Consider the following 26018-nt stretch of genomic DNA (forward strand, 5'->3'; position numbering starts at 1 on the left):
ATTACCGCTTACGCGGTACTTTTTTTTTTTTTTTTGGAACGGCAAAGGTTACACATATTACTACTCTTAAATTACACCAATTTTTATCTCTTGTCTGGAATTGAACTCTGATCTCTTTCAAGAAACACAAAGCCTTTACCAGCTACCAAAGTGGTGATAGCTTGCGGTACTTCTAAATATTGATGCTGATATGCAGAAAAAAAAAGTAATAAATAATAATACCCATACTTTTTTTGAATAATTAAATCATTGCTTTTTTAGTAAACCAAGGATGTAAATTGTGTTGGCTTTGCGATTTTTCGATGTAAATTATGTTGGGTTTGTGACATTACGAGTTGAATTGTTAAACTTGAATATAACCGATTTATTTATTTGTATTGTATTATTTCGTGTCACACATAAAAACTTTTGTCGTGTTTGGGTCAAAACAGTTTCAGTTGATCAGTATTTATTTGTAAATATAAGGTATACCTAACGAACTGAATAATAATGTAACCAATCAATCACTTTGACTCAAATGAAATCTTTTTATTAGTTGTTTTATTTCTTTATCTCTCATTTCCAATTAACAAAATAAGTTTTATATATTTATAAGGTCGATATGAGAGTAAGCAAACGGAGAGGATTGAGGAATTGATGATTAGAGCTAATGATTAAAGTTGTTTGTAAATTAAGAGGTAATAAAGGACTTAAAACGAAAAATGAACTTCAACTTTGAAAATTAATAGTTAAAGAAAAATTCAAAACTCATAACTATTCGATCAACATCATTCAAGTTACCCCTTAGGCTCTATTATATGTATAAATTAAATATACATCATACCGTAAGGTTTAGTGTTGAATTGTTAAAGATTTTAATACAAAAGAGTAACCTATTATAGTAATAAATAATTTTTCCAGTTATTGGTTTTATCATACTTACTTTAGTTGTGTTAGCTTGGCTTATTGGATTATATAATTTCCTTTTTAACACCTTACCTGTAACACCCTCACTCAAGCAAGATATAACTTTTTTAGAAAAAAAAACTTCTCCATGAATGGTTTACAACATACTTTCTCCACAAACACAAAATCCCCTATACCACATATCACAACACAAGCAACACGAGTTGTCTATTGAAACCTTGTATGACGTCTAGGGCTAACCGATTATTCCTGCTTATTGATATGGCCTTAATTGGAAACATGCCATAGTCTTGTTAGAAGATAGCCTTCAACTCGGATATGTGAGACCTGAAAAGTGCACCCGCCTTTCGGGGTAGACTTTTAAATAATTGTTGAGAGTCATCGTAAGATCAGCCTGAGTATTGGTAATCCATGCGGTTAAACACAACTCGAGTAAATGCAATCTTTAAATAGGTGACAACTAATAATTTAACTATGAGTAAATTACTTTTTGGATCACTGTGTTTTAGTCGTTTTAATCACTTGAGTCTAAAATCAAAAAGTTTAACGCCCCGAGTCTCTAATCACTCATTTTATAACATTTTGAGTCTAACTTTTTAACACTGAAATTTTGATTTTGGACTCAAGTGGTTAAAACCACTAAAAATAGGGACTCAAAACGTTATCATATGAGTGGTTAGAGACTCAGGACGTTAAACTTTTTAATTTTAAGTGATCAAAAACATTAAAACGCAGGAACTCAAAAAGTAATTTACTCTTTAACTATTTTAGTTTAAAAGTGCATTCTTTCGAGTATTGATTTTTTAATGACTAATAATCAAAATATAAATAAAGTTGAAATTTGCTAAACGTTTGCTTTTATTTTTCCTTTTCATAAATTAAAGTGTGATCATACAAGCTAGTGAAAAGAAGAACCGATATTGGTGTTGGTTCATTGAGAGGGTTCGTTTTAACAACAATTTGTTGTTGAGCAATACGATCACCAAGCATAAAAATAGATAAATAAATAAAATAAGCAAGTGCTTAATACAATGGGCCCAACAAGTTTGGTATAGGATGATAAATAATTCAATAATATACAAGTGATGGTGAAGGAGATGAAAGGTACTTTAAAAGACAAGCCATTACAAACCTTGCCTAATATTTATCTATTTCAGTTAGACATCTATTATCATAATAAAGGGACTTTACCTTTTTCCTTCTCCAACTTCCCCTAACCTAAAATTCATACCCATCTAATGTTAATATTGTTATATATAGACTACAAGTCAAACTTACATTATATATAGGTAAGTTAACCACTAGGAACTATTTTTATTCTTTATTGAGTTATTAAAAATAATATATCACGCTTATATATGAATTAACATATATTTACTACTTCATATAACTTTTTGTAAGAATATTAGAAGTATGAGCTTATATAAAGCATATGTGGATATCTACTTAGTTTTTAATTTTAATATTTATATTCACAAGTGTAGAAGGCCGGAAGGGTGTGTGACACAACAGCCTCGCATATGACTAACTCACCATGTGATAATGTATAAGTAAAATAGGATGCAATTAATTAAGATTAGAACAAGACATATATAAGTGAAATACGATGCAAGTATTTAAGATTAGGTCTAGACATATATAAGTAAAATAGGATGCAAGTATTTAAGATTTGGTCTAGACATACATAAGTAAAATCGGATGCACACATTTAAGATTAGGTCTAGACATGTATAAGTAAAATAGGATGCAATTAATTATGATTAGAACTAGACATGTACAAGTAAAGTAGGAGGCTAACAATTAAGATTAGAACTGTATATGCATCATACATGTATAAGTAATAATGGATGCAATTAAATGAAGACGAGAACTAGACATGTATAAGTAAAATAAGAACTTCAAGCTTTGTTACACCCTAGCCATCACGACGACTTCGTCACCACCATTCAAGGAAACTAGGGGTCGCCCAAGCACCGTCATTCGTTGCACAGAATTATTCTATTGACACCGCAACCTGGAACCCTAGCAGTGCAACGACCAATAGGGGCCACCACCCAAATAACATGGTTACATATATATATAGTTACTCTGTCTTTCACCGCCGCACACCCTCTCCATAACCATAGTTCTCAACGTTTAACGTTGAACCCGTTTCTCTTCAAAATCCAAATTTAAAATTGGTGTTCTTGATTATAACCTTGTAACTATATAGATTTCTAAAGTACACATTGGTCTTGGCTAATTAACATATATAGATGTATTTTTTTTTTAGTTTGGACTATAAATGTAAAGTGTACATGTATTTTTATTTAGTGCTCATTTGCGTTTCAATCTTACAAATTATATGTTGCAAGGTTTTTTTTTTCTCTTGCGAAGTGTGCATAATAATAGCGGAAAATGTAGGGGTTTTTTCTCTTGCGAAGTGTGCATAATAATAGCGGAAAATGTTTAAATTCATGGTCTCCTAAAAAGAGGAAGTCGTAGAAAGGCTATCAAATGGGCTCTGATTGAACTTATTTTAGCAGCTTTGAAACTGTCTCGCGAAACTCTACGATCTTAGATTTTAGGTTTGGCTTTTGGATCTTTACCTTATAGAATTGAGAAATTTTGTTTAGATCCTTGTGTCTTTTAATTTTGCATTGTGTTTTTTTCATCATTTTGTCTCTTTTTTTTCCTATTCATCGTGTCATTTTTTCTTAGCATTGTGTTATATTTTTCGACATTGAGTTAATGTCTTTATACCTTTCTTAGATTTAAAAAACTTTGTATGATAATTTTACCTCAATAATAACTACTAGAAAAATAAAAAAAAAACTAAGAAACAATCTTTCAGGATTAAATAATAATAATAAAACATCTAATAAAAGGGAACGCTCACAATTCAATGAGAGTAATATGTATCTCAATCTATTGAAATATGAGACACTACAACATACCATATGCTATCTTTAAAAATAAAGTCGGTAGGGTTTCTCACCGGTTGAACAATTCCCAAACTTCTAAAAATGGCAAGTTTGCTTCTATGCTATTAATCTATTTTATTTACCCCCAAACTTTAAAAATGTCAATTTTGACCCTTAAGCTACTACTTCGTTTTATAAAATAAACCCTCCGGTTTCTATTGCTTCAAATCTACCCATCTACCATATATAATATACTTTTTTCATCTATTAATTTCTTTTACTAATATAACTTTTCTTCCATAACTTTCTATCGTTAACTTATTTTTTAAAGAACCACTTTGTCGTGTTTGAAAACTTTGTAATATATCTCTTTGACCTCTTCGAGTTTCTAAAGTTTTAAGTTTATCCCATTCGTTTCTTTATTAAAAAAACTAATCTTTACGTGCATATTCTTATGTACGTGTCGGCATAAATTCGAGTTGTTTTATGTTTTGACATAAACTTTTTTTTTAAACAAGTAAGGTCAAATATAATATTTTTTTGTTCTTATTTTATGCATGTTTCCGATTGGTGTACGTTTCGATGTAAATTTTATTCCGAATCGAGTACATTCGAATAGAATACGTTTTACTTTTCACAATATAAATTAAAGTTACTTGACGTCTTAACCATGCAGCAACGTGCGACAGGTAAAGATAGTATTATATTATATATCTACACTAAAACTCAAAATCGTTGGTGTTTACACCTCCTGACCTTGGTCCATTCACTTTGCAAAACACATATTTTACCCAATGTGTTTTCTTTGGTCATTTTGTGGCTTTTTTTTCTTTTTAAAAGCTCTAGTTAATCCTGTTTTATTATGCATGTCAATTTTTTTATACACGTTTTATGCCTATTTGTACATTTCCTATATATAAGTCGGGTTATATATAATATGTTATGATTGTACGGTATAAATTCGATTTTCTTTACGTTTAGTTTAGATCCAACCGCAATGCTTATATAGGTTACATTGAGTTAAACCGAATACGTTGAAACGTGCATTTTCATATGGTTAACACATCAAATAATGTTCAAACTAATTCATACGATTTTGCAAGGGGCCCGCGGCGCATCGCATTTGGGCCATGTTACCGATTTTTAACTTCATTATGGAAATACAATAAAGTAAAAAATATTCATCAAGAAAATTGAAATATGATAAAATGGTTGTAATTTGTAGGGCAATTATTTAAACTCATGTATATATTTGATGTGATTGGTTGTGAGGAGAAGGATTATTTGAGAACAAACTTAGAAGAAAAGGAAGAAATAATATAATGGTAAAACAATAAATAGTTGATAACCCCTCTATTAATTATTTTTCTCTCGTTAGTTAGGAAAAAACATTTTATCTTATACATTTCAAAATTTATTCTAACCATATCAAAATTTATCATACATATATTCTACACATATTGAAATTTGTCTTACACATATTAGAAATTATCCTTCATCATAAATTATGTTATCTTGTAAGAGTATATTTTAAAAATAGGTTACAAGAATGTGTTACGAGTTTAATTAGTAGTTAATTCAAAAGAATATAATAAATGGATTAAAATTATAAATTTATTAATATGCCTTTAAAAAAAATACAAATATTAAGTGAAGCATTTCTATTCTTAAAAAAATACTTATCCTCCTTTGAACCCTCCATTTGGTTCTGATATCAAAAATATAAATCTATGAAGTTTTCCTTTTAAAAAAAATCAAAAATATAAATCTTTAATTATTAACTTTTAATATCGAAGGTTTATCTTTTACCCAGCAACCAAATCTCTCAATTTTGAGTTTAGTTTAGAGTATGTTTGGTATGGAGCTTTTAAGAGGTTATAATTTTAAGTTTTTAAGAAAAAATTACTACCCAGTAAAAAGTCTTGTTTGTTTGAAAGAACTTGAATCTTTTAAGTTAGGAGTTTAAAGTTTTTGGTTGAACGCTTCTACTAGTAGCGTTTAGATGGAGCTACAAGTTTTTAGGGAAAATTACTATTTTAACCTCTAAAGATAATTAACTTTTTAATACACAAACTTTTTATATTTTATTTATGTCCATTTTGGTCATTTTATATATTTTATTAAAAGCTCCAAATACTTTACCAAACACCAAATATATCTAAAAACAATACAGCCACCAACTAACAGCTTTCAACTACCAGCCATCAGCTACTTTTGTCAAACATACCCTTACTAGTTTAGAGTAAAATTAGATAAATGTAATATAAAACTAATAAGATCAAAAAATTATAATCCGTAACACCTGTTCAAGAATCACGCAACCTTTTGAAGATGCTTGTTTTAATATCCATCGGATTTAAGCATGTGGAAATACTTAATTTTGCCATCATTACCATTATCGAATAAATTCGTTAATCATTTGTATATGTTTATAGAAAAAACACGGATGGGCCTTGGTAACATGTGAAGCATGTGATTAATTACCTTAATCGGCTAGACAAAAATGATTCCTTTAGGGTTTTGATCCATCGTATCTCGAGGATTATTGATCAGCTAACGCACATGTTAATTTCATAAATCTTGTGGCATACTTCAAAATCACATATTAAATGTTACATTGTTCATTGAAGGGGTTTGGTGCTAAAAATCTGCGTCGACCAATCAGATCGAGCGCGGGATCATACTCTTACTATACTAATCTGGCAGCTTTCTCAATCTCGCACCGACCAATCAAGTGCAACCTAGGCCGCGCGTGAGGTTTAGGAAAATACAATACTAGATTTCACACTTAGCTCCTTGGATGAAATCTCTCACTTCTTGGACCTTGCGCCGGCTATAGGGGTTGTCCCCAGTGGTCGCGCGGAGGACAAAAGCGCATGTCATCCTTAGACAAGTACAAAGGTACAAGTGGCAGAGCAGTGGACCAATGAGCGTCCAACATGCTGTATCCGATCGTGCTCCACGATGTTCAGGAGATAAGAAGGTACACAAGGACGCATACGTGGCACCAATCAGCATGCGCCGACATCTGCTCCACGATCTCCACTTAGCCGCGGATGACAGAGAGATAACAAGGACAACAGTCAGGACACGTGGATCCATTCAACGTGCGCCAACTCCATCCTCACCCAGAAGCACTAACGGTTGTTGCAGAGGGGACAAGATGGATATTCCTTGTTGTCGACTCCAGGCCCAAGGTCCATCAGCTCATCTCCTTCCACACCACTCTGGCTATAAATAGTAGCCTTCACCTCCAGGTTTAACCATTATGTTCCTTGCTTTCTCACCCTTAATCACACACTTATTTCCCCAAAACATATACTTGTTCTCACACCGGAGAGTGGTTAAGAGGAGAACCCCTCTATTCCCCTCGTCTTAACGAGTTTAACGGGGTGTTCAGTGTTTTGCAGGATAATCATCGCCACAGCTTAGAGAAGACAAAAAAGATTAACCTTATTTATCGAGGCACATACCACAAACTAATCACCAGATTAGTTTGGCGTTTCTTCATTGGCGCCCACCGATTTTTTGCAATCACCTTTTTCATCTTCTTCTCTGAGCTGTTCTTGTTTCTCTCGATCAATGACTGATCAGGGAATTCCTTTTCCACCCCTGGTGCACGCTCTCAGACGGGTACGTTGGAGGACATCGTGCATGTCCAAAGCCTACCTAATGACGAGTCCACTAAAGGAGAATATACAAATGTTGGGGGCATCCGCGCGAGTGGTGTCTGCACTGCTCACACAGTTACCCCAACAAATCACGACGCTGGTCTGTCAGTGCCAGCACCATCAAACATTTCTGCTCTATTAGGGTTACCTGAAGGAGAAACTCTGGCCTCCTGGTATGCAAAGTACCAAGCAACACTCAATCTCATCTACGCGCAGCTGAGCGCACAGCAAGCGATGCTCCAAGCGCAGACACAGCTGTCAACGTTCGTAACTCCTGCTCCACAACCAGTGGAAAACCCGACTCCACAACATGCGCATGCGCGGAGTCAACAACATGAAAGATCATCTTCTCCGAAAAGGCAGAGCGTGCGCGACACGTATGGAGAAACAGGGAGCATCTATCACACCAATCAACGGAAGCCTCCGTTGAGCAGCCAGTTAGGACCGCGCAATATAAATAACGAGTGGGGTTACAATACTGAAGAGGAGGACTCAACATACAAGCAAGAAGAGTCCTCGGTTTTTTAGCAGACTTCAAAATAATCACGAAGCTTACAAGCCACGGGCGCGCATAGCATACAACTCGTCGGCTGAACATGATTACACCTTGGTCTACAGACCTACAGCAGCAGCTGGAAAGTCGAAGTTCATCTGCGAGATCGCACTTGCGCCATTGGAAAATGCCAAACTTGAAAAAGTTATTAGCAAGTTTAACGGCCTTACTGACCCAGACGACCATATTCAACTTTTACAAGTGTTGGCGTCGTAGGAGGGTGGACCATGCCAATGTGGTGCCATCTTTTCGTGCAAACCCTCACAGTGGCTGCACGCGTATGGTTCGACAGCCTCCCATCGAGGAGAATCAAGTCATGGACAGATCTGCAAGAGAAATTTCTGGCTCACTTTAGCCAGCAGCGAAGTTACAAGCGTGACACCTCCGAGGTGATGGACATCTGGAGGCGCGAAGGCGAAGGATTGGAAGACTTCATCACTCGCTTCAACAAGGAGTGTTTGGAGATAAGTGAGTGAAGACCTAATGCGCGCCCACTTCAAGAAGGCCATACGTTGTGATAGTCTAATCAGGACTATCACCGGAAGGGACGGTATGCCAAAAGAATGGGACAAGCTCATGGAAGCAGTGGAGATAGTCGCGCATACGGAAGAAACCCTAACTGGGTCCAGGTCTGGCCATTACTCAAAAGACCATTATTCAACGGATCACTACTCCAAGGATTACTCGCGCGATCCCAGCAGGCGCGATAAGAGAAAGAGGCACTCCGATTGGAGTTCAAGCCAGACGCGCGATGAAGACAGGCATCGACGCGGTGAAGGAGATACCATAGTTTCTGAGTTTGGGAGTGCTGAAATTTAAGTATGAATTTATTTATTCTTGTTATATATGGGATTTGAACTCAACACATTTTTAAATTGCAATTTATAGAAAATTCAATGTGCTGATAAAGAAAAGTGCTGATATCGTTTCACATATGTGATAAATCAATTATCTTGATTAATTTTAATGTGCTAATATAATTCAAAGTGCTACTTTTATGTATGTATTGTTTTAGTATGTGCTAATTTAACTTGTTTTAAGTGTTAGGATCTGTTCTTACGGTTTGTAGGATAAATATGGTTTGTACCGGAACCAACCCCTGGATGGTCTAACACAATAAATAGATTATTTACTTAAATATAAAATACAAGAATTTATTAAGAGGTTACATTTGATAGTTGATACTCACCTAGAGAAGTTACATGCCAACACAATGGCCTTAAACCTTTCAGCCCAAAGTTTTAACTGTCTTACCTCTCATTCTATCCTAAAATTCATTAATCCATAGGCCTGTCACACCCCCCAAAATCCACCTGCGGAGTACCACCGCTTGGGAGCGTGACTGACCAGGATCAAGCCACCAATCATATTGAACATGTAATAAATAGTAATAATTATCCATCCATACGAAAGGTGTTTATCAACCAACATAATTAAGTGTAGCGGAAGCATTAAAGGTAAACCCAAAACATAAGTGTTAAGTAAGCATTCACGAATCCTTGTCCACAACGACCTGCTCCTCCCTGTGCAAGCTCCATAATGTACCTAAGGTCCTGCAAGGCATGCAGCAGAGAGTCAACAACTAGTTGAGCGAGTTCACAGAAAGTAAGTTCAGTAATAGAATGGTATAGCAAGCATTGCGTTCGTTCATCTAATCATGTGTCGTACTAGTTCGTTCGTTGTTCATGTATAGTATTGGTTTCCATCGCGGGCCCTTTCGGCATGTATGCGAAGATTTGGGCTAATACTCCCAAATATCCTAGACTATGTATATTTGTATCGCTGGCCACCCTGGCATGTGTGCGAAGTTTTAGTATCTATAGTTCGCAACCTCCCCGAAGCATGTGTGCGAAGATCAGTCATAATTATCGCAGCCAACCCTTGGCGTGTGTGCGAAGATCTGTTCAAGTAGGTATACTAGTCTAGCCGTATCTTATCATTTACCATCCTCACCCTGAGGACTATATCATTAGGTTCCATTAACTAAGTATGTACGTATAATTCATTCAATCCCATTCCCACCCTGGGAACCCCATGCCTTGGCTGTGTGAACTCACCTTGGGTTGCTCGGCAGATACACAATGAGGTTTCTTGCACTAACAGTGGTCAACCACGTCCTAACAGGGTTACCATACAAGTCAGGTTTGGTTCGAGTAATACACGCATGTTTCATGTAGGCTAGCAGATAAAGAACACACACTGATCATGGCAACATACACTAACACGTTCAACAGTTAATAACGTATGCAATATTTGGACTCGCACAAGCCCAACATCCTTGTGCGGTCCACCCAATGAAGTTCAATAGCGCCCAGCCCAGTAACATAAGTAGTCAAAACATATCGGCCCAAATAAAAGTGAGCATAAGTGGCATTGTGCGATCCAAGCAGACTTGTGCGTTCTGCTTGGGTTGTGCGATTCGTCATAAACCCGGCCCAAAGATTAGAAGCCCATCAGGTAAACATAAAGTCCAAACAACAATAAACAGAACTCTTGTGCGGCCCGGATAAGCTTGTGCGAATGGACACTTGGGCTGTCCGATTGGTCTTTGGACTTTGAGGCCCAACAGTACCTGGCCCAACTGTCGAACAACATGCAGGTTGTGCGATGCCGTATTTCTTGTGTGATCCAGAGGGATCTTGTACGATCCAGCTGCCTTGTGTGATCCGAGAGATCTTGTGCGATAGGCAGCCGTGTGCGATCCAAGCCTTGTACGTGTGGGCCTCTTATACAATCAAGAGACCTTGTGCGATCCGTTACAAACTTCCGAATGTCATGCAATCAGTTACAATGTTTTTAATAGTTTCCATATTTACAACAATCAATCACAGTCAATCGGTTCCAAGTTTGACAAAACAATTAACATAATTCTAATTAATTCGGTTAACATAATATCAATCAAACATGGCAATCATTCGATCAAAACAAGGCATCTATCCTTTAATCCATATGAGCCCTAATCAATTCATGAACAAGATCTTAACAATTCGAATGAACATGCAACCGATTAATCCATTATAGCCCGAATCACTAGCACACTAATATGTTAACAATACCAATCCTTCAAACTAACAATGGATCGATATCTAATCTAACCGATTCAAATCATAGCCGATTAACAAGACAAAATCAATTATCATCATGATCAACATGCCATCAAAACCCTAGTTTATCATACAAGATCATAATAGCACACATATCACAACAGAAATCATGAAACCAAAAGCAATACCCTAACCGATTCAAGGGAAGATGGGATTTATCCGAGCACAAGGACTTTCGGTGGAGGGGAATTTCTTGGCTGCCTTTGGTTCGTGAGAGAGAGAGAGAGAGAAGGGCTAGGGTTGTTGTGTGTATTGTGTTTTGTGACAAATGAGAGAACAACCCCTTAAGGGTGTTTGTTTGTTTACGTAGAAGAGAAGCGGGCCGGCCCATCACGGCTGCCCCTTCTGGTCCGATTTCATAAAAATACGGCCCCAAGCAAGTGGGCTTGTGCGACTGTGAGTGTTGTGCGATTTGGGTTGTGTGCTTACCATACATACACGTAACACATAAAGCACATAACATTTCATAAAATCATTAAATAGTAAACTTTCACATAAGCACGTAACGTTACAAGATAAGTCTAAAGTTCGAGTTGTCACATTATCCCCAACTAAAAAGAAATTTCGTCCCGAAATTTGGTACGCACTCACCGAGGAAACTAGGTAAGTTCAATCGTTCGTTCACTGATTTTTCCTGGGGTGTCACATTTTTTTCATCATTTAAATCAAAGGCTTCATATTTGTTAAAACAAAATCGCCAAGATCCAGTGAACAAGGTCTGGAGGTCTAGAGGGTCCAAGTTGAAGGTTACAACATGGAGAACGATGAGATTGAGAAAAATGAAAACTTAACCTACTTAATTTGTCTATTTTGTTTTCTCCAAACAATTTCCTAAGAAGGAAAGAAACACACTCAAAACTAGTCTAACCCTTAAACCAGGTTAACAAATTCAGTCGCAACTAGACGAAACCCAAAAGGCCCATAGTATAGATGTTAAGACCTATCGCATGAACGATGGTTAGCGACTAGCCGATCTAATCCACTCCACTTATAAAGACATTAAGCCAACATTCGTTTCATGAAATGAAATGGAATCTTGATGGAATTGGAATGTTGATTCGTTTTTTTTTTATTTTGTTGGATTCAACAAGAAAATGATTGGAATTGAACAACATAAGAAAGGGTAGGGGTGTAAACGAGCCGGCCCGAGCCCGAGCCAGACTAGGCTCGAGCTCAGCTCATCATGTTTTTATGAAGCTCGAGCTCGGCTCGGTTCGAGCCTACTTATTTGAGCTCGGCTCGCAAGTTAAACCCAAAGCTCGAGCTATTTTAAGAACAACCTCAAACAAGCTAAAAGCTCGGCTCAAGCTCACTTCAATATTGCTTAAACGAGCCAAAGCTCGGCTTGAGCTTTGCTCGCCAATGTTATCATCATCATCAGGGCCGGCTCAAAAATTTTTAATTTTTTCTAGGCCCAAAGCGGTTAGCAAAATTGGGGCCCTTTTTGTAAACGAAAAAAATTGCTATGAATTTATTATTCACTAGTTTATAGACCCGCGTATTACACGGATTGTATATACATACATATTTAAATACATCATAGGACTGAAATTACATTTTTACATATGATAGTGGAAACGATCAATTAGAGTCGTATTTTGTCGGAAATATTCAACTGAGTAACATTTTCATTTTTAAAAAGGCAAAAAAAATGAAATGATCAAATGTGTAAAAAGTATTTGAATGCTTAAAATGTTCTTAATCGTTTTATTCAAAAGAAACCTTATATTATATTTTTGATAATATGTTTTTGCTACTCATAAACAATACACCAAATATTATTACAAAATATATATAAAAAAATAGAATGTACAAAAGGTGTTGAAACGTTGGCCTAACATGACTAAAAATCCTTTTGACCCATAAAAAAATACATATTTTGAAATGAACCCGTTCAACCTGAAAAGAAGGATAAATAAGATTCAAACATTTCCTATTAAAAATAAATAACAATCCTATTACAAATATGTGATTGGCCTAAGTAGTTTATAATATTCATCTTAAGCATAAATTATTATCAAATACAAGAATAAATCGGAAACCATAACTAATATGTGGCATATGAAAATTATAGATCATATGAAAAAAAAACTTAAGCATAATTATTCAATTAAAAAGTATTAAAATCATAGGTTTTAAAATTATAGACAATTCCCATAAAAAAGTTAAAGTATTCTTTTAATAAAATCTTTAAGTATTTTTTTGATCATTAATCTTGAATTTTAATTAATATTAATAGCATAATATTATTAATTATCATTAATTAGATTTAGATATTAATTAGATAATATTATTAATGATTTAAAGAAGAAAATGCCATGTGGCATTATTTGGAATTTTGAATAACAAAATGTCATGTGGCATTAGTTGGAGGTTTTTATTAGAATTAGATATATCATCTTTGTATACGCATAATTACAGATCATAAACCTCAATGTTAACAATTTCAAAACCAAAATTACCAAAATATAATATATTTTCTTAGAACTTGAGGCCCTAGGAAAATGGAGGCCTAAAGCTCTTGCTTTATTTCACTCCCCCTTGAGCCGGCCCTGATCATCATTATTATTATATTATATATATAAAAAAGATAAGAGTAAACTTCCATTTTGCTCCCTATGGTTTGGTCGTTTTAATGGTTTTGCCGCAATCCTTTTAAAAATGGTCATTTTACTCCCTGATTTATGAAGCTTGTCACGATTTCACTCCCTGCCCCAAACGGAATCCATTTTAAACGTTAAAAACTGTCAGGCTTCAGTCTAGGTATTGGTCTAATTATGGTCATAATTGTCCATCATGTGTTATGCACGTGACAATTTTTAACGTTTAAAATGGATGTTGTTTGGGACGGGGAGTGAAATCGTGATGGGCTTCATAGATCAGGGAGTAAAATGACTATTTTTAAAAGATTGGAGCAAAACCATTAAAACGACCAAACTATAGGGAGCAAAAAAGAAGTTTACTCAAAATATAAGTTTTGTTTGGGGCTTGTTTACACCCCTAGGGGTCGTTTTGTAAAACAAACACATCTAAATTCCAAATGACATTTCAATTCCCGCGTGAATTCCAATTCTAATAGATTCCACAAAACGAACGCTACCTTTTAAAATTATTATTAAAAACACAATTTTGGAGGTACAAGATCCCACTTTTCCCCATTAAGATTGTTCGTGGCTGGTAAGATGCATTGTTTAACGCATCCCTTCTCAACCAACAAAATTTTCTTCTTAACCAACACATTTAATCAAATGCGTTATTATATATAAGGTTGTGACTTAACGCTATAAATTTTATAAACAATATACAATTTTTACCACGAAAGTGTGAGAAAACTTAACATTATAAACAATATAAAAGTTTATATTGTGCCTAGAATTTTTAAATTGTGCGTATAATTTTATATTCGCGCACTTAACACTATAACTACATCTTTCAAGTCCGTAAAGACGTGGATTTTCTAAACAGGGTAATGCAAATGCGAGGATCTTTTGTGTCCGACACTGTAAAAACATGGATCTACTATACTAAGAGCACTCACAGTGTACAAACCCACAACCCTCTACCAACCGCCACCTTAACGTCACATCAAATTTATAAACTTCTCGAAAAAACCTCCACTTTTCCCACAATGCACAAAACTCTACCTCACACTCGACATCATCACCAACTTTTACGGTTAGTTAAATACATATCAGTTACTTCTACATTATTTTAATTTTAATTTTACGTTTATAAATAAATAATAAAATATATATTTGAATTAAAGAAACAGAAAAATAAACAATAAATAAAAACAGAACATTAAAACTAAGAAACAATAAAACACAACTAGAAAAAAAATAGAGAGACCTTAACGTACGTAACTTGATTTCGGCACACACATCCGTACGCATTCTTCGTTGCTTCTCATCTATGGTAGATGTCAATGGCGGACCCATGAATTATTTGCTGGGGGTGCGGATGCGGTCGGATTTTTTGCCCAAAATATACACTAAATATTTTTTTTCAAAGGGTGCGGCCGCCGCCCACCTTGACCAAAGGGTGGGTCCGTCCCTGGTAGATGTATTCATCACAAGCACGTTCATATTGGCTTTCATCCGCTAGTTGATCGGATGGGTGGCGGTGTACGCGGCTTTGGCTCGTTTCTGATAATGTTGAACACATGCTCATACTTGAAATCATTGTTGGTATATGCTTTGTATTCTCTTAGCCATAACATGATGATCCAAACAACCGCTCGGGTGATTAACTTTGTTGTTGTTCCACATCCCATCAAACTTGGTAGCAGGAGTTTGTATCATGTGCAGTGCGACTTTAAACGGACAGTAGTTCGCGTCGTATCGATTCGGGTAATGCGTTAACAAAATGCGGTTGGACACTAGTCGAATTATCGGGCGAGATACTACTAACGAGGCCCGCCCAATGTGAAAATATCTTTACATGTGTCATGTCTTAATGGCCAAAATTGGACATTCAAATGCTTCTTTGAAATGTCCACAGAATGTATATAGCTGTAATTGGGCCCATGGATATGGACCGTTTACTTTAATTTTTTTTATCTTTGGGCTGCCAGAGAAAACTGGAAGCAAGTTAAGAGTTGAGACCTATCTTAAATATTATAAATAGTCCGTGTAGTTAGACGATTTTTTTAATGAAAACGCTTGCTCCTACTGCTATTACTCAAATAATCCTCTATTAATCACCTTTGCCCAAATTTGAATCTGAGACTCCACCTCTAAGAGACATATGTCTGTCTCTACCACGTAGACTAGCCTCACATTGGCCCGCAATTGACGATTTAAACAATACTTATATGAAAGTATTGGTGTCGGTGTCTATACATACATTATCATACATTGTTCTTATACATACATGCATATATACACACATTAACTTAATTGTTAGAACCAACTTGATAAATCTTATAGATTCTATTATCGACACAAAAAAAAAAAAAAAAAAACAACAACAACAAAAGAATAATGTAAACTTATAAATGTAGAATTATGTGTCAATTATTAAAAAGCAAAACCACTGACGTCAGTCGTCACAATACCTTTTAATGATTATCGACAAATTAGTACTTTATATATTTAAAGAATTAGCATACAAAAAGTAATTTTTTTCTCGTTTTAAGAAATTTAAGATAAAAAACGATACAATTTAGGTTTTTGTTATTCATACCCGAGGTGAACAAAATTACCGGGTTGGAAATGGAAACCGGTTATTATCCGAACCAAACCCGATTTTAAAACTAGTTTGAGAGAACCAATTTTAAAAACGATTTAGAGAGCCTGATTTGGACCCGACCTGAACTATAGGGTTGAAACCAAGTTAAGACCCACTTGGTTGGAACCTGATTTGGACCCATCTAAAGACGAACCTGAATTGGTTACAACCCGGTTTTAAACAAAACCGGTTCTTTTTTACCCTGAAAAATCGGTTTCAACCCGACCGGGTTTGACCGAAACCTTGTTTAAACTATCTCTGACCGAAACCGCACCGGTTTGGGCCTAAAACCGATTTGTGCTCCTCTAATTAAGACTCGTGTATCACACGTTATAACTTATATATTGAGTTCTTACAAATGTTTGTTTATAAAAAGGGTAAAAAATATTCCAGATTATATATAAATGTTTGTTGAGTTTTAAAATCATATAATATAATAACTTTCGCATGCATTACTAGAGTTTTGTAATTTATTAAACACTTGATTATATGGTAAAACGATATCATAACTTTTGGCTGGAAGTCATCATAAAATTTCGTCTTCATTGGATACATGAACTAGTAGGTCCAACTCATGTTTTCTTAAAAAAAAACACATAAGTTTATATACACATGAGAAAACCACTATAAACTTGAAAACTATATGTAATTCACGAAGCTACATATATCCATCTTGAGAACTACATATAATTTCTTTTATTCTTTTTGGTTTTGAAAATATTAATAACATATAAAAAGTAGAAGAAATAAAAAAAAATTTGTTTAAAAATAGTTTTCTCTGAGTTTTATAGTATCTTATAAGTTTTCTTATGATCGTTTCCACTAGGTATGATATTACAAATTCTAATGATGAGACAGTTAACGAATTCACTTGACTCATTGGTTCCCAATAAACAAAAGCCAAAATAACAATAGAAAAAGATTATATATTTTGAAACTCTAAATAATAATAAAGAATAAAGGCATACAAAATTCAAACATCTTACATCTCCTTAAAAAATAAATTGTGAGGATGCAAATGATGGGGTGAATGGATCTTTTGGGCATCATTTACTTCGACTCGAATCTGAAAAAGATACCCACTAACTCATTTAATGATGTATGTTACGGTTATTATATTATTACCACACTCTTCTAGGCAAAAAATAAAATAAAATAAACGATTTATTATTATTTTAGCTAAATACTTATGTGTTTCTTTTAATTTATTACGACGAGGCAGGACCGTCTCTGAGAATGTTAAAAAAATTTTTGGCCCTGTGCAAGATAAAAAAACCGGGCCCTACCCACCAATTGTCATGTATAAAAACTAAAAACGCATAATACAACGTAAAAACTTTAAACCACGTATTCATGTATTGCCTCGGATTCATTACATGAGAAATTTAGTTGTTGTCGGCTCGGCTCATTACATTATTGTTGTGATAGTGGACTCGATATAGCAACACAAAAGGAAACAAAAACAAAAGTGAATCATTACTATCACTATTATATTTGCGATTGTTATTTATAGAATGACAATTTATTCATAATAAACAAACAAACATAATAGTGGTAAGCGAGACATTTTATTAGCCATGAATATTTGTTTTAAGTTTATTTGATGAAAGTTTATAAAAGAATAAGACATTCATAATAACAAACAAACAAAATTTCACACGTATTCTATAAAATATATATCTACAATGTAAAGTAAACAATATATTGAATAGAAGCTATTAAATAAAATAATAATATCATGATCTCAAGCTATGGATTTTGACATCGCAATGTAAGTTAATTTAAAAAGAACTCTCAGCAAAGAAAAAAATTATGTAAAAGTGTATTACAGGATCGAACCTGTGGTTATTACCTAATGAAACTGTGAAAGAAAGTTCCCACCACTGTAACACTGTTGGTTTATTTATTAAGATTGAACTGTATTATATATATACTTATTATAAATACATATAGATAAATTTTAAAAATTACGGGCCCTTTGCGGGTTTGGGCCCTGAGCGGCGGCCCACCCCGCACACCCTCAGGGCCGGCCCTGCGACGAGGTATATATAATGTATCAAAAAGCAAGACAAAAGTGGATGAATTTTATCATCTTGGAGACAGAAAATAATATGGTCTAATCCAAAATCTTGTTTGTAGCTAAAGTCTTTTAAGATATTAATATCGACATTGTATTCTTTTGAATGAATGTATGTGACTTATACAAGAAGTATACAATAATTTCGTTAAATAGCAATTTAATGTACTTATCATTTTTATATTTTTAGCATAACCTACATGTACCTTGTATGTGAGCTTGTGGCATACCGCATAAGTAATAACCTAAGGGGGATCAGAATGGCTTGAATCTGGAGTGGGACGGGATGCGAAAAGGCTAAGGCGGAAGCTAATAGGTAGAGAAGAGAGGTAAAGCAATGCAGTTGTGGGAAGCCATAAGGGTGTAGGGAGTGGTTAGACACTTGAAAATGGTAAATTTCAAAATTAACCAATGAGAGTGTGCCATGTCATTCAATGAAAAGTGTTTAAACTCTGCTCAAAAGTGTTGGCAATGGTTAAACACTTCATGAATTGGTAAACGATTTTTAAAAAAAAAAGGAAAACGGTGTGATTGATTGAGAAGAATTGGACCCCACCACATACCCTCTCTCTAACCCTTTCCTTCACCTTCACCGAATCGTTGAAGGTTCACCAATTTCACCCCCAAATTCGGTAAACATTATCCTTGGCATTGGGTCACCGATCGGCAAATGGCGGTAAACAAGAAGTTTGCCTCTCCACTCCGTAAGGCCTAGTGGGAACACCATCCCAAATTGAAGAAAACACATAGAAGAATAGGCACCAATGAGACGAAGAGGAGCAGGATGCGGGAACAATGTCCCTCAACTTCGGGACTGGAGAAACAGGTGTCTATCACCCACTCCGCCTATTCTTAATTAGTTAATTTACTTATAGCTGTATTTACGAGTTTGTAAGTAGTTTTTCTGCTCATTTGTGACTCTTATATAACATAATACACAAGACATGCAAATAAATACTTAGAATGACGATGTTCACTTTATAGCATACACTTCTCTTACACATATAAAGTATTAAAGTACGTACCAAAATGTTTTACCATTTAAATAGGGGCGGCAATTTCTAATACGATTTCAATACAACAAAAAAATAATAAAGTTTTGGACTGATGACTAATATAACTCGTTTGTTAAACTACTCAATCCAAACACGATCAATTTAATAAAGGGCTCACGACTCGTTTAATTAATGGGTTTAACCTATTAACACTTTAGATTTTGAATGTATAAGTTAACATTTAAAGTTTAGATGTTTTGGATTGTGATTCTTATATCATTCAAACTGTGGGAGATCTGGAAGGCAAGAAACGAGCAAATCTTTACCGACAAACGCGTTTTAATTGAAAAGGTCTTCGGAGAAGTTCAAGGAATGTCGTTTCTGTGGATGAAAAACCGGGCAAAATTGAGGAATGTAGAGTAGCAAAATTTGGTTTCTTTTAACATGAGTGAGTGATAGTGTAATGTTAGTTGGCGATAGCTAACAGGTGTAGTATCTCTATTATAATAAATCAAAGTCATAAAATCCCATGTGTCAACACCACAACAATCCACCCTTCTCTCTTTCCTATTTGTCAACATAAGAAGCCTCCCACGTTGGTTTCAGCTGATGTGTCATTTTGTGAGAATTTTCATTTTTTTTAATAAATTCCAAAGTCAAACTGTATATCACATATCACGTGTTCAAAGAGAGGTTGCAGACAAAACCTCTCTCTCTTCCCTGCAGATCAAAGAAAACGTCAAAAACCCTACACGCCCTCCCACCCTTCTTTCCCTTTCCTCTGCCTCTTCTTCGTTCCCTCTGTATCATCTCTTCTCCATCTTTTGTTTTCCATTTCGGGCTAGGGTTCAAAAAACCCAAAAACAACCCTTCTGTATCTCAGTTTCTCTCTGAAATACACACCCCATCTTTGCTTAAAACTGCAATTATTCAAGTTTTTGTTTCAAAATTCAAATGGATTTCAAACACCCGCCTCTAAATTCCCCCTTAATTCAAATGCCAAAAACCCTAATCAGATTTCAAAATACTGACAACGTTGTTTTTCTTTCATGGTTCTCTTTCTCGCTCTCTAATGGCTTTTGGTTGTCAGTGTTGTTGGTGTCTAGGGTTAGCGGATCGCAAAGTTGGCTAGGGTTCAGGCCGAATTCCGCTCACGCATGTAAGTCCGGTGCCAAAGATTTCATGTTTGGATGCATCAATTTCGTTTTTATCAGTGGCATGCGACCCTCTCTGTGTTGAACAAATGTCAGCATCATCTTGCTTCCACTCCACCGAAGAGGTATGTGGTTGTGCACTCGTGGTCACTCGAGCCACTCGATAGTTTTGTGGAGGATGTGCTTGATCTATTGATTTTGTTTGTGAGTTTTTGTATTTTGGTACTTAGAATCTGTATGCACGCCAGGTGTTTGTTAAAATGCTTCTTTTTATCAACAGTAACTTTGTGGTTAATATTGTACTAATTATCAAAATTGTACTAATTATCAAAATTTGAATGTTAAAAGATGCGGATTTGATGCAGGGGTGTTGATGAAGCTGTTAAATGACAACCGAAACGACCTCATCCACCTATTTTGAATGGTATACAATAAAGGTTACGCCTATTTTGGATGATTATTTCAAACTTCTAGAGTAAATGATAAAAGTCTAATTGCAAGTCTTTGTGTATTATTTGATTTCTTTTTTGTTAAAGTGTACTTTTTTAAAATGAGAGCATGCATATATAAGGCTTTTACATGTGCTTCATGGAGAGGGTTAAAATTGAAAAAGAAAAATGGTGTAACTACCTCAGTTATGCTACAACTCTTCTTCAGGTATATTATTACTCTATTTCTTTTGTTTATATTATACTGGATTTATTTAATTAATGTGTGTTGTTTAGTGTTTTCAAGGTGAAAATTGGTATATACATTGTTTATGTGGGTGCATTGTTTATTTATTTTTGTGGATTTTGTTGGTGATTCTTTGACTTTTGATGGATTGTGTGTTCTTTGTTTGGTTATAGTGAATGCTAATCTCATTTTATAAAAACTTTCTGTAAGTATATATACTAAAATAAATATTATAAAAACCTTTTGTTGCCACATGCATGTAGATACGATAACTTGATTGTGAGAAATGCAGACCCCTAAGCCGATTGAAAATAAATTTTGTAATGGTAAACTAGGCTTCTTTAGGAGTTCCAAACCCTTGGCAAGATCCATGAAAACAACTCTATGCGATCTTTGCATATCCAGTCTTTATTTATCTTGATGTTGTAGAGTTTGGATCTTCAAAGGATTGATATAAGCGGGTTGTTTTAATGTTTAATATGGTCTATTTCAATTGTTGTCATAGCCGCAAGGAACTGAGGACCAAAGAGATAAACCGAGATAATGTTATACAGTTGGGGGGTGCAGTTCCTTCTAACACAAACACAATTGATATGTCACGAGTTACTGAACTCTCTTGGCGACCAAGGTCAAGTACTCCGATCCATAAAATAATGCTTTTTGTTTCGGCTGTAGAAAATATTGAATTCGTTAATATATACTAAACTTTTGAATGCTTTTTATCAACATAAAATATTTGTGTGTGGAAGAAATGGTTTACATTAGCATACAGAGATCACCTTTTCAGAGATGTATTGACAAACATGATGTTTTTATGGACATGGTATTTTTATACAAAGGTTTCTTATCTGATGAAGAGTGTGAGCACCTGATATCTTTGGTAAGACCCTATTCTACACACCTACTTGGAATTTATATTTATGTGGCCCCACATGTTAAATTAAAACAAATTAAAACCTGTAATGCATAACGAATCAAAATGAATTCGGGTCAGAAAGGGTCATCTCAGTGTGGATCAAGACAGTCGGATTGACCCACAAACACCTTTAATACAATTAACAAAGTTGTTATGATTACAAAAGCAATAATCTAAATCTTTGAATAAAAAGAGGACATGCGCATTAAAATATTTTGTGATGATTTTCTAACTGTTTTGACCCGTTCAGCTTTTAGCTAACTTTGTTTATTTGACCCGTTTGCAATAAATAGAGCCCGAACTAAGCAATTTTCAAAAGAGAAATTTCTTCAAAAGCTGGCATGTAACGAGAAGGCAGATAACTTAACATGGTAAAAAACAAGAATGAAAGAAGATCATGAGGTATACTAAAAGCATAAATTACAAAGATATATTACCAGATGTATTCATTTGAAGTAGAATCCAACATGTTGCTTGGGTTTGCAGGTTGGGGGTCACAATTTAGAGAATGAACCGCTCGATCTTCGTTTCTACACTTGATTCTTAATCTCATAGGCACTATCTGCAGATGCATAATAAGTTCAATAGGGTATGTATCTTACTAGACAAAAACTTCAAAACTTAAAACAAATTGTTTTAAAAGGGAAGTGATATTTACATGGAAAATAGTTACTTAATACACGTAAAGTACAAACGTCTTGTGGCTATGGCCCAAGTAAGCTATGCATAAATTTTATGTGTAATCATCTTTATTTTCGCCTAAATATCGCCTCCCTTTTACAAAATATACAAAGAAAAAAAAACTAACTTTGAAAGTCCATATTAGATTGCAGGTTGTATTTTAAAGATTACCCGTTTTGACCCGTTACCCAACTCATCAATTTTACAACCTCTACAAACTGTTGACCCGTTACCCAACCCATCAATTTTGCAACCTCTACAAACTGTAAGTTGAAACTCTAGATGGAGTTGTAAATGTGGAAAATAATAAAAAAAACAAATAAATAACTTTGAAAGTCCATATCAGATTGTAGGTTAACCGTTAAAGATATTCCTGAATATCTACAACATATATATGTTATCACTTATCAGTGAAGTTGCTCATCCGAGTAACCAATAGTAAAGAAAATCCGATACGATTTGATATTTTAAAAAAAAGCTGGTCATTCTAACAATACTTAAATAATAGAGGTCTCTTGAAGCCATCAACATGCTCAAGATTTACATGACCGATTGTTCTTCTTTTGTTTTCCTTCTTTAGGTAATTTGATTCCGTTCGTATTCGCAAACCCTAATATGAGATATCACCGCTAGAGACTTTGATTCCACCATTATTCTTTTTCTTCGCTGGTACATGACCTCCAGCCACTGCCTTCGCCACCAGGTACATCTCTCAAATTAATTATCACTATCAAAAACCCATTTTTTTGTTTGATCTGAGCTGTGAAGCGCTTTTAGAAAGCCATAGTTTGAGTTTAAGAAATTTGTTATCTTAATTTGGTTGTGACCATAATTCATAGCTGGCTGATTTGATTGACAAATTTAAGTGTGGATTAAGGTTATTGTTTAAGGTGATTTTAACTGCATAAGAGGCGGGAATATCCTATAAAAGTCTCTAGAACGCCTGAATGGGGTATTATATTGTTTTACCATTATATATTTATTTCATCTCCTTTCAAATATATGATCAGCTTGCTTAGAGGTTATTTTTTTAATGCAGTTTGCTGGAAACTCTTCATTGCCATATGGAAGTAATGCAAAGACTTCCCCAAAAAAGTCGACCATTGGCCAAGAAAAATGTTAGAAGCATCTGTTTCTTTGCTAAGGTAGTTTGTTTTTTTTTTTTTTTTCAAACTAGGTTTTCATCATTAATAAAATTGTTTTCTTCTATGTCTTTCAGTTCCGCGCAATTTCTGACCAGCTATACAGGTCACCTCACCTGAGTATCACAAACATGTCCGAAAGGAGGTTGTGAAGCAAAGTTTGTCATAATTTCTTTTTGTACATCTGCCATTAATAATTGGGAAACATTATTCTGGTAGAATTCAACTTTGTGTGTGTTTATGGAATAGTATTTCTAACTGTTGATACTCGATCAATTAGTTTAAGTGATAACGATTTTTTGTTAATTTTAATCATACTTAGCGTGTTTTAATTTGAAGATTACGTGCGTGTGTGTGTGTGTGTTTATTGAATATTTTGTTGAGGATCTTGAAATTGAAACTGTTGATATCGATTCAAGTTTGAATGAGAATGATTTATAATTATCATGAAATTAAGCTTTGATTATGCATGTAAGTGTGTTTACTTTTGAAAATTAAAGGTGTGTTTATGGAATAATTTGTTTTGAAATCGAAACTGTTGATAGAATAACTAGACCAATTCAAGTTAAAAATGATAATCATTTGTGTTAATTGAATTTTCATTTTGCATGTTAGTGTGTTTAATTTGAAGATTAACATTGCGATGTTTGAACGAAGGGACGAAGGTTGCTGGAGTTGGAACTTGCTAGAGCTAGATGCGCGATTCAGCGAGCGGCTACTGTTCATTACCTTTCTCAGCTTTTGCAAAACGGTGACGTTTTGTCCGGTGATATCTATCATAACCCCAACGAGTTTTATCAGTAAGCTTCCATCACTTCTTCTTAACTTTTAGATTTTTGTTTAAATTTTATACTATGTACAACAATTTTTAATAGGGATGAGTATTTGGTATCGGGTACAGGTACCGTACCAGGTATATTCGGTACCGATACCGGTACCCACTTTTCATGTTTTTTTCGGTATAGGTACCGGTATTTACAGGTAAAACACTGGTCAATACCGGTACCCACTCTTTTTTGTTTTTTTGTTACCGGTACTGGTTCGGTACCGAACGGGTACCGTGCTTATCCAAAATTTTTAAAAGAATATCTGACGAAATTCACAATTTTTAAATGGTTATAAAAACTTACAGATGGAAAAGGTGAAAACACAAGAAAATTCAATACTACTAAGAAAATGTCTCAGGTATTAACTATGCTTTTTTTAGAGACGGTAATTGGTCCTGCTAACTTTAGAAAAAAGGTCAAATGTAGTTATATTTATTTTCAAACTGATTAAAAAAAGGAAAATGCATAAAAGAAAACATGGTTTGATGGGCTAACTAGAATTGAGAAATTAATGTACGGTTTGTGGGACAAGTTGAGTCAATTTATTGATTTAGAAGATGTGGAAAAGAATAGAGAACATACAGTGATGGCATAAATGGTAGTGATGAATTTGCTAGGGGCTATGATCATATAACAGGAGAAAATGTTGGGTGTAATAAGCTTGACAAGATAAAATACACAATGTTATGTCGATATCAAGTATGTGTTTAGGAAGTTGGCCATTATACGATGCATTTTATATGAATAATAACTCTTTTAATAGGTTGTAAAACCTTCATTACAATAAGATGTGTTCTTTTGTTAGAACCCGTGTGTTATCATTTTTAATTGTATTGAGTTATTAAGTGACATAAGATTAATCTCACAAAATTGCATTAAGTGACAAAAGATTAACCTCGTAAAGCTGTTAATTTTCCTTTTAGCCATTTATCTCATGTAACCATTATGTGATCTAATAGCTTATTGGTTGAATCAGAGCGTTGTATATTTAATTTGTTGACAGGATTAGCTTAGTAAGGGAGGTCTTTGTGGTATACACTCATATTTGTCCTTGCTAGCAAGGTTTCATATTACGGTAAACTGTTTTTCTATTATCTTTATAAGATTTGTTGTGTTTATAAACCTAAAGTGTATACTCTTTTATTTGTATGCGTTAAACTACATGATATGCATTTAGTTTATTGC

At 34.6% G+C, this 26018-nt stretch overlaps 1 protein-coding gene across 4 annotated transcripts; it reads left to right on the top strand.

Moving 5' to 3' along the window:
- Positions 1–23710: 23710 nt before the first annotated feature.
- LOC110919722 lies at positions 23711–25959 on the top strand. 4 transcript variants are annotated; one of them, XM_035986819.1, is made up of 6 exons: positions 23711–23816; positions 23904–24009; positions 24084–24151; positions 24664–24806; positions 25139–25191; positions 25837–25956. In XM_035986819.1, the coding sequence occupies exons 1-6, from the start codon at positions 23812–23814 to the stop codon at positions 25840–25842; spliced, it is 381 nt and encodes a 126-aa protein (XP_035842712.1). In that variant the 5' UTR covers positions 23711–23811; the 3' UTR covers positions 25843–25956. The 4 variants fall into 4 exon arrangements, with proteins under 4 accessions (XP_035842712.1, XP_035842715.1, XP_035842714.1 ...); XM_035986822.1 differs by having other exon boundaries at positions 24672–24806; XM_035986821.1 differs by lacking the exon at positions 25139–25191 and having other exon boundaries at positions 25837–25959.
- The last annotated feature ends 59 nt before the right edge of the window (positions 25960–26018 follow it).

Source organism: Helianthus annuus, chromosome 17 (assembly GCF_002127325.2).
Source record: "Helianthus annuus cultivar XRQ/B chromosome 17, HanXRQr2.0-SUNRISE, whole genome shotgun sequence".
In the NCBI taxonomy this organism is placed as follows: Eukaryota; Viridiplantae; Streptophyta; class Magnoliopsida; order Asterales; family Asteraceae; genus Helianthus; species Helianthus annuus.

Coding starts and splice junctions, on each gene's coding strand:
- LOC110919722 (XM_035986819.1), top strand. Junction 24,010..24,083: donor GCATCTGTTTCTTTGCTAAG/GTAGTTTGTTTT, acceptor TATGTCTTTCAG/TTCCGCGCAATTTCTGACCA. Junction 24,807..25,138: donor AACCCCAACGAGTTTTATCA/GTAAGCTTCCAT, acceptor AAAAACTTACAG/ATGGAAAAGGTGAAAACACA.